We start from the raw sequence: 10,002 nt of genomic DNA on the forward strand, positions 1-10,002 counted from the left end.
ATACCACTAATACTCACTGTCCTTTTGAGCTGGAGCTTAGCTGTGTCTTGCTGAACTTCAGCTTTGTTTTGTATGTAAACAGAACTAAGGCTTTGGATTCCTGTTTGCTGGAGTTCGGCATGAAGTCAAAGATAACAGCTATGCCTTGTTTACCTTACGTGTTATAAATGTGTTGACCTTATATACTATAAATCTGGTGTTCCCCTCAACCTGTATATTCTTTCACAGTAGCCTGTTTCCCCTTTCTGATGTCATTCAAGGCATAAAAGTATATTTTATTCACGTGACTTGAACTTGTAGCTTCCCATAGACACACTCCCAGGCTTTGTTTGCTACAAGGTTGTTCTGGAACATAAATCATAGGTGGTAAGGCTAGGACCTGGGGGAAAAAGAAATAACCACTGAAAACAATTTAATTCTGTATTGTCTTTGGTGTACAGGAAGGAGACAAAGCATACAATAGCAATATTGTATAGCCATTTATATCACATACAAGACAATGTAGTGTTGACTTGGAATTAGACAAACCTGCATGATTGAATTACACTTCTAAACACTATGATCCACAGATGTAGGCAGAGGAGAGAAAACAGTGCTTAAAGGCTTTAGGTTTCGAGTTATGAATTATGAAGTTAACTTAATGTTTGAAAGAAATTTCTGCAGTGTAAGTAGAAGAAAGGAGTGTATTGCACGGAGTATATTAGTTTATGACATATCTTAGTAATTGCACTGCCATAAATACAGCACAGATCATCACCTCCAGGATTGTTTTAATGGGTTTGTATTAGGAGAACTGCCTCTCCTGGGAGATGGTGAGAAATCAGTTGGTCTTTATTAAATGCTTATCCTTAAAAGGCTCAAATACATAGGAATTTATGAACTGTTTCCTCCCTTTGTTGCAATATACTTAACTATGTACCTCTAATTATTGAAGCCTTTATAGTAGTAAGTGGCTTACTCCCCACTTTACAAGGCAGAAAGCCTTGTACAGTGAATGAAGTACAATTGCAGCGTGTTATGTAACTGCAGGATACCCTGAAGTGCTTATTTCAGGCAGCCGCGTTTCAGCATGACATCACAGTCCCTTACAGGTTTGATAGTCATAGGGATAGTCAAGTCCTGGAGTCGCAGTGCAAAGTGTGATTGAAGAAAGAGAATTTGGAAGGTTTCTTTTTTGTTCTCGGCATGGATGGTCTTCTCAGAACCTTGTGTCGTCGCTGCTGTCACTGTCTGCTCCTGCTGAGGCAGCTGATTGTGAAGAGGAAGATGAGCTTGCCTGCAGAGGAGTAATAAATACAATCTGGTTATTTTCAGTGTGTAAACATGCTAGTCTGCAGTGTTATGAAGGACTCATGCTTTAATCTGCCCTAATGATATACTTGTTTGGATGGCATAATGAGCCAGTAAATGTGACTTTTGTCACTGAAGTGCTTTCTCGTTAGCTACGTTTTAGAGAGAAATTTGTTTAATAGAAGTTTCCTATTGTTTAATTCCCATATCTGGTGAACTTGCACACAAAAGCGGTGCTAATCTTCTGACACGACTTTTGAAAAACCTTGGCAGCTGGATATTTGCAAATAGGGTCATGAAAAATAGGAAGATAGGAGGCAGTATTGGTCTTATTCTTCCTGTCTGTCTCTCTTGCATGATGAAAAAGAAGCGTTTAAGTACTTAAGGCTGACTGCAAAGAAGGTTCAAAATGACTGCTTCAAGAAGAAGTATTTTGCTTCTCTTCTGACTTCTGTTATACTTCAGGTTCTTTTTATGAATATATCGTGAACAAAATTATCTTAAATCTGCACATCTCCTTGAAAATGTCATCATAACCTGTCAATTGCTCTTTCTTCTAAAAAAATTCTGTTTGGAAATATTGCACCTAATTTCTCCAAAGGCAAGTTATTCTTTTTTTGTGTATTTAAGGACTATTTCTTTGTGCTTAAAGGACAGTATTGTCTCATTGGGGATTGCAGTGTGTAGATTGCCTTGCTCCTGAAAGTCTCTGGTGTGTTCTTTCAGTAATTTGTGCATTAAAGATATTCACCTGCGTTATGCCTGGGGAAAGAAAGAGTTATTTACAGTAATCACATCACAGCTTCCTTATTGATAACTTGGACTGACTTGTAAAAATTGAAGATCCTAGCTCAGTTACATGCTGCAGTTACAGGAAGTTCTTTTGTTATCTCCTCAGTGATCCCTCGGCATTTGTTTAATACAGTAATACTTACCCTTTCTCTTGGTTCAGGTGAGGTTCTCTCTGACTCTGCTATTGAGGTTTCTGTATAAGCAGGAGGTTCAGAAGTGTCATGGGATGGATCTGCCATAGAGTCTGTGATGGGAATGTTCTGGTCCTGGAAGTATTTGTAAGCATCTTTACTGCACACCAGTAGCGTTACTTTATCACCACTCTCTTTGATTCTTGCCACGACATTGTCATAGGGCTCATTCATCACGTTCACCCCATTCACTTCCACCAAAACATCATTATTTTCTACCCCGGCCATATCAGCTGGTCCGTGTTTTTGTACCTGCAAAGTCAAGTTCAAATGATGATATTAGCATAATGTTGAAAAGATGGATTAGCAACTGATGGTTCATTAGCTTGCCAAAATAAGCATGGTAGGGAGATTTTGGGAGCAGAATTGAACTGGGAGAGATAATAGGCCTGGATGGTGTAACTTAAATTTAACTTGACTACACTGATGTATTCTTTAGTGATGTGTGAAACCCCTCCCTTCAAGAAAACAAAAGGCACAGATATAATTTGAGATAACAGAAGATTCACTCTTGCCAGCTGTGAAATTCTGAGAAGGGGAAGGGAAAGTTCTCTTAACATTTCCAGGGTACTCTATAGTTCAAAAATCTCTACTTAAAATACTATTTTTTTTGCATACCAGCCTTAGAAATAAAATATGAGACAGAATTTGGATTTCCTTTCCTTTTACATATCTAGTAGAATAAGGTAGAATGTAGAATGAGTAATGAGAAAGTAGAATGAGGTTTTCTGCTGTTTAATATTGGTCCTACAGTATCAGTCTGACTACTTCTAACAATTATAACTTATCTAAAACAGCTGGAGAAGAGCTTTGTCTTTTCTCGTGCTTTTCCTTAAGTGCATTTGCAGGTTGGAAGGGGGAAGGCTGCCCAACGTACTAGTCAAGCTTTTCATTGTTGATTATCTTACATTAGTACCTCGTTAATGAATAGTCCAGGTTTGTTCTTGACCATGTTTAAACTGAAGCCAAATCCGCTCGGACCTTTTACCATCTTGCAGACTCTTGGCTTATGGTTCACTTTCTGCTCAGCGTGCAGCTCCACTCTTTCCTCTGTTTTTGCTGGAGCTGGGTCTTGTACTTTGTAGTAATATGAAAAGGGGGAAATTTGAGCCTGAAAGAACAATGACAGAGAAAACTTTAATATAAAACCTGTTGTGAAATCTGTAGGTTTCTTGCTAAATATGTTGTGCTTGAAACCTTCTAATGGATCAGATACAAGTTGCAATGAACTACTTTGCTACTAATGTCTGGTTAAGTGGAAAGCTACGATGTTCATCCATGTTGTATTGCTCATAAAAGATTACACAATTTAATTCTGATGTTGCTGTCCTATTCCAGCTTTTCTTATGGCGTGTTCAAATTTAGAATGGTTCCAGCAGTGCTTCTGAAAACATGGGTGAGGCCAAAGGTGTGGATCTTTAGTGACTTGGTACACAGTTGCTGAAATCTGGATGTGTCTTAGGCCTTTGCTGCAAGACGAACAAGTCTCTGTCAGAGCAGACTGATTCATTGCTGCTTCTGTTTCTTTTTAATGATAAGTTATGAGTCCTTAGCAGTAGGTTGCGTTTACTTACCATTTTATACATGGCATCAGTCTCCTTATCCACTACCAACAGTGTGGTTTTTTCCTTAGACTGCTTAATCTTTCCCACTACACTTTCATGATCCAGTGCATCCACTCGCTCACCATTGACAGCTACCAAGATATCATCATCTTTGAGACCTGCCTTGGCTGCTGGGCTCTTGGAATCAACATCTTTGATTACATGATCTAAGATCAAAAGGGGAAAAAAAAAGATGGCTGTGAAGGACTGTTTGGTAAGTGTAATGGTATTTTGTGTGGTAAAAGCTATTGCTGAAATCATGCTTGAGGCTGAGACAGTTTCTTTAATACAGGCTTGTTAAGTAGCCAGACAAGGAGAATGAGACCGTACAGAAATAATGTATCGCAAATGTCATGGCCTGTGTGTTAGCTTGGTTCTTACCACCAGTGTTTTGTTCCATCCGTAGAAAAAAGCCATAACCATTTTTTCCTTTCTGAAGCTCAATAAGTCTTGGCTTATGAGGAAGGAGTTTTAGGTTGGCATTCTCTTTGCTCAGCACCAGCTTCTGGCTTGTATAATAGCGGTCTGTTTCTTCATTTGAAAGTAGAAGCATAATGTGATTTCCAGACTTCTTTACCTGCATTAGTACACGTGCAGTCACAGATATGACCCCTTCAAAAACAACTGTAGCTACATCAGTAACTGGCTTACTGATACACTAGTAGTGGAGTACTGCTGCTGCATCAGCTGGAAGGTCTGGGTGAGGCTACTATAGGGTTTTTTTCCTTTTTTCTTAGTAATTTGGACCATATCAAGATCTCAGACACGCAAAATCTTGTATGTGTATGAGGAAACATCCTGTATTTCATACTGTTTTCCAGGTCTCTGAATAACTAGCTGTAGAATTGACCTAACAGCCATAGGGTTGGCATGGAGTGGCAGTAAAATCCATTAAGCCTCAGTAGATAGTGCCTGACTCTCATCTAAACCTGAAACTCTATAGGACAGACATGTCATGCCATCCATATCACTATTTTGGCATCAACAAGCAGATAACTTTGCCCTAGTGTTACATTTCTGTCACACTCCTGTCCCGCTTCAGTGTCCCTGTATGACTGGCTCTGAAGAGTTTTGGTCTGTTCAACCTCTCCTTTTAATTCTATCTGTCTCAAACTGCTTTCTAGTTCAGTGGGTGCCCCCTTCACTCATTTGAATGAATGTGACTGTAGTTGATGGTTTGTAGCCCGAAAAAACACAGGTGTTGCACAGCTCCATAGTTAGTAGTGCACACTCAGTTGTGTTGCTAGAATGCCAGAGCATGACCAGCCCTCTGAAATCTCTTCAGCTCTATCTTTGTTTTAGCAGTGCCATCAGTGGAGAACTGGAAGTCTCATTAGCAATGTTCTTTGCAGCTGAGGCCTGGCAGCAAAATTACTTGTAGTGTAGTTTTCATTAATCTTGGGCTTCTTAGTAGAATAAAGGAACTGCTGTCTAAAATCATGCATTTACCCTGTTCCATGCTGCCTGCATCATCAGAGAGTTACTCCTCTTCCTGCCCTAAAAGCCACTTTTAATTATTTGCCCTCTTACTAATGGGAGAATTTCCAGGGTTTCTAGGAACAGAGCATGTTTTATTTAATACGGTTTCTGGCACTCGTGTAATTCTCATATTTAGAATTCTTTGGCCTGTTTTGACAGCGGCGTTCATTCAGAGTCAGTTCAAGAGGCTGTACGACAACAAAGCCAAAGCAGAGGGGTACTCTGCTGTGTTAGTAATGTATAAACAGAAGCTTCCAAGATTTGCTGTGAAGCATTTGAACTAGGCAGACCTGCCTCCTCAGTAAGCCTGACAAGTTGCTGTGAAAATAGGCCAGAACAGAAGATGAATCAGTATGGAAACAAATACCTTTTCCACCACCTCCTCATGTGTGTCGTTTTCCACGTTTTTACCATTGATTTCAATCAGGCGATCTTTATTTTGGACACCCGCCTTTGCAGCTGCTCCTTGTGATGCCAGATCTACTATGAACAACCCCTTGTGACCTGAAATAGATTACAGCTCATTACATGGAGTAATTCATCGAAACATGCTTGCATTTGATGGCTAAGAAGATTCAGCACTGATGCCCTTAGACATCCTTAAGTCTCTGCTTATGTGCTTATTGTAGTGGCACTACCACTTCAGTGTCTCTTATTTCTCTTATTCTGCTCAGGAAATAGCACTTCTATAGGAAAGGGAGATGGGTTTTCTTTTTACTGCAACTCAAACAGTCTTATTTCTCTTCCAAGAGTGCCAAAGGGGCTGATGAAGATGGCTGAAAGGGACTTTTTTTTGGACATTTTAAGAGAGAAGCTGTTTTCAGTGCTGTTTTACACACTTCCTGTGTCTGAAAGACATTTGATCTTTTGGTTATACTTTGTTCTGAAATATCCTGTTCATAGTTGATGATTTCCTGAAGGTTTGCCTATTCTGATCTTGTTGTTTCTTACTTCCCCTCTGTTAGCAAGAGCATTTTGTGTACCCTCCCCTCCCCTGGCTGTCATATGCATACCATTTGTCCTCCCTAGGCTCTCACCTTCTGTGGTTTTTAGGGAGAAGCCATACCCCTTCTCCTCCTTTACTAAGTAGCAGAGTCGTGGTTGTGGAACGGCAGTGATTGCTCCATTAGCCATGGGCAGCGTGGACTGCTTCTCCTCCTTTTTCTCCTTCTTTCCTTTTGACACCTTTTGACCCAACTCTTCCAGATTCGCTCCCTCCTTTTCTGCCTTTTTATAAGATGCTTCATCCAGAACAAGAAATACAACAGAATTTCCACTGTTCTTCACAATCTCCACCACCTGTAATGGACAAGGTGAAATCAAAGGTGAATTGCTCAAGCAGAGTGATTGACCTAAAAGCTTTCTCCAGGAAGGATTAAACTCTCTATTGGTTTTGTTGTCACATCCTTCTGCTGATGCACTATGGAGGCACCTCAAAAACATTTCCTACCCATGATGGATAATAAATGATGCAGAGAGGTATCCAGAGCAGTTGACTCAGCTCTCGGACTTTTCCACCATAGAAATGGAAGAGAAAGCTTCCAATAGTGACAGTGGGTCTGGATCATGGGAGGTGATGTAGCCTCCAGACTAAACAGATTTGTACCTTTGCATGTTCCTCCTTGTCTACAAACACACCATTAACCCTGAGGACTCTGTCTCCATCCTTCAAGCCAGCCTTTTCAGCAGGGCTGTTCTTTTCCACATTCCGGATGAGATGTCCTGCTGTGTCTTTCTCCACACGCAGGAAAAATCCATAGCTCTTCTTGCTTTTCTTGGTCACTTTGCACTCTCGTGGCTGGAGAACAGAAGTCATCTCTACGAAACAGGATGGAAAAACTAATTGTGAGTTTAAAAAAAAAAAAAAAAGCAAGCTGAGACAGTTTGCTTCAGAATCCTTAAGGTTTGGGTTCCTGGGAAATCCAGCTGTGCAAAGGGAGATTAAATGAATCCTTTTTACCTGCTAACTCCAAGATGAATGGACTGGCTCTGTGACAGGCATAGAACGATCAATGATGTACTCCTTAACTATTGCAATACCTTTGAGAGGGTCTCTGTACAGTAAGTGTGGATGACTTGTTGACATATGGGCTGAATAAGCAGATTCTGTAGGTGGGCAGAAGATTGGCTGAGCCATTAGGTTCAGAGGGTTTTTATTGGTGGCACTTAATCCAGCTGTTGGCTGCTTTTTATTGACAATGTTTAGGGTTGGTACTGGTACTGATAGATACTGTTTAACATTTTTATTTATGACATGGTCAGCGTGGCAGAATATATCCTCAACAAACGTGATGGATAATATTAAACAGAGGGGAGCAGTCAATAGGATGGTGGTTAGGGATGCTATTTAGAGAGACCTCAACAGGCTGGAGAGAGGAGCTGTCAGAAATATCGAAACATTTAACAGAGAAAAGTGGAAAAAAATCTATATCTAAACCATGCATAACGACAGCACCGGCTGGCTGGTCAGTTTCTGCACTTACGTGTTGTCCTGCAAAACTTCACATCAGTTGGTGTAGCTTTGCAGTGAAGATCAACTGGATAGTGGGCTATATCTGAATGTATCTAGCAAGTCAATGAAGAAGGGATTGTTCCCTGCTGTTTGGCACTTGTAAGGCTATGCGTGACTGCTGTTTTGAGCTCTCTGTGTCACTGACATACTGAAGCTAATCCACTGGGGTGGGTTAGGTTTTGGATCGCAACTTGTTTGAAGAGGGTTTGAGAGAGCTGAGTTTGTTCAGTCTTGGGAAAAGAAAGTAAATGAAAGATCTTATTTGCATTTTCAAGTGCCTAATTGGATGGTGTAGAAAACACAGATCCTTATTATTCTTGGATGTTAATACTGATGAGAGGCAACAGTTAGGGGAAGTCTAATTAGAGAGAGGTAAGGTCAGCTTTTTAATCTCTGGTGCTTTCAGATACTTGAACAAGAACCTGGAGTAGCTGTGGAATCTCCATCCTTGGAGGTGCTTACCTGGATGAGACACTGATAAACTTGGTTTAAGTTTATCATGGTTTAGTATGGGGTGTTGGACCAGATGAGCTCCATAAGTTCCTTCCAAGCTAAAATATTCTATATTTTTATGATACAATGAAATTGTCTTGTGTAGCTCATTATCAGTAAGAGAGACATTATGTTCAGAAAGTAAGCAATAGTTATGATCAAGGAGCAATTCCAAAGTTCGCTATCTTGTTGTCTTAGGAACTCCTGCCAAAGATCCACTATGACATAAGAACAAGATAAATGATGGCAACTTTCTCCATCCAGGTAATTACCTCACTTGATGTGTGTCTTACTGGATTGATTGTTTTTCTCACTCCTGGTAGAAGTTTGTGAAAAGCCCAAAGATCTGTTGCAGAGGTTGGCCATTAGTCTCAGCCTAATAAATACTAAAAAATTTCATCTGCCTGCATGAACTCTTTACAGTTCTTTCTTTTTTCTGTTTCTGTATATCACTCACGTAACTTATGTGTGTGAAAACTGACCTTTTCTTTTACTTGTTTTTAGAAGTAGCCAGTGGTCAAATCTCTCCACGTTCTTGATAGCAGCCTACTGCTGAAGTACATCTGGCTACTCATGAAAATATAGAGTATTTGTTATGGAAGCTAAAACTGTGTTGTTAAGGTTAGTTAGTCAGCTTATAGAAAAGTATGGGTGAGAAGTGGGGAGTTGGCAGGGATGTCACTGAAGCTGGAGAAGATGGAACATTTCAGCATGTATGGATAGGCAGGCTGTGGGTTCTGAGTTTCTTATTCCCGTTGGTGAGGTACTTAGTGGTTTTTGGAGTCTAAGTATAGTGGCATCAAGAATAACTTCACATAGGGATGTCCTGCACTATTGTTTAGACATTGTACTGATCTCAACTAGAACTCGGAGCAGCTTTTCTCGACAAACACTGGGAAATTTGGTTAACTCCTGATGTTTACACAAAACCAGCAGTAAACAAAGCTGAAGGAACAGTAAGCTTTTACAGGACAGATTATCTCTTCATATGTAGAAATGGAGGGAAGACCATAGTGGGCTGCAAACAACTTTTCACTTCATGAAAACTTTATATGCAAGATTATCAGACTCCTAAAACACAGTTTTATATAGCAAAAAAAAAGGAATAACTTACCTGTATATCTGTGTGAAGCAGCCTTTGCAGGAATCCTCTCTTGCTGTCCCTCCTGTAGCTGTACCTATAGGTAGGACTGGACTTTGATTGGGCAAAGGTTGATTTAAAAGATGATTTATTTAACCAAGTTTCACTGAATATGCTCGATGCCTTGATAAGCTGCCTTGTCCTTGCCTGCAGAAGTGCAGATCACATGTATTCCTCATCAGCTTTGAATTCTGTTCTACTGATAATTATACTCAAAAAACTCAGTCAAGAAGGTGATCTTTGCTCTGTGCAAGAACCTTCTTCAGCTATAAGTAGTGTCCTAAAGGAATGTGTTTGGATTGTCATGTGCTGACGATGACTAGTTAGTGTTTGATTGCAGATCGAGAGGTTCCCAATTCAAACCCGTGCACTCCATGTAGGGTGCCAAACATAGGGTTGTGATGGGTTAATCTTGGCCAGCAGTTAGATGCCCACCTATCTATTCTCTCATTCCCCTCCTCAGCTGGATGGCTTGTGGAAGTGTGAGGAATCTGAAATAAT

The 10,002-nt window shown here is 40.3% G+C and overlaps 1 protein-coding gene across 1 annotated transcript; it reads right to left on the bottom strand.

Annotated features, from left to right (window-relative positions):
• Window positions 1–406: 406 nt before the first annotated feature.
• On the bottom strand, window positions 407–9,583 carry PDZK1 (PDZ domain containing 1). The gene is made up of 9 exons (XM_015879807.3): window positions 9,475–9,583; window positions 6,963–7,174; window positions 6,394–6,655; window positions 5,724–5,860; window positions 4,259–4,454; window positions 3,848–4,044; window positions 3,190–3,384; window positions 2,226–2,525; window positions 407–1,276 (listed from the first exon to the last, which is right to left on the bottom strand). The coding sequence occupies exons 2-9, from the start codon at window positions 7,170–7,172 to the stop codon at window positions 1,199–1,201; spliced, it is 1,575 nt and encodes a 524-aa protein (XP_015735293.2). The 5' UTR covers window positions 7,173–7,174; window positions 9,475–9,583; the 3' UTR covers window positions 407–1,198.
• Window positions 9,584–10,002: the final 419 nt, after the last annotated feature.

The sequence above is a fragment of the Coturnix japonica genome, chromosome 1, assembly GCF_054131305.1.
Source record: "Coturnix japonica strain WE chromosome 1, WE-NBRP24, whole genome shotgun sequence".
In the NCBI taxonomy this organism is placed as follows: Eukaryota; Metazoa; Chordata; class Aves; order Galliformes; family Phasianidae; genus Coturnix; species Coturnix japonica.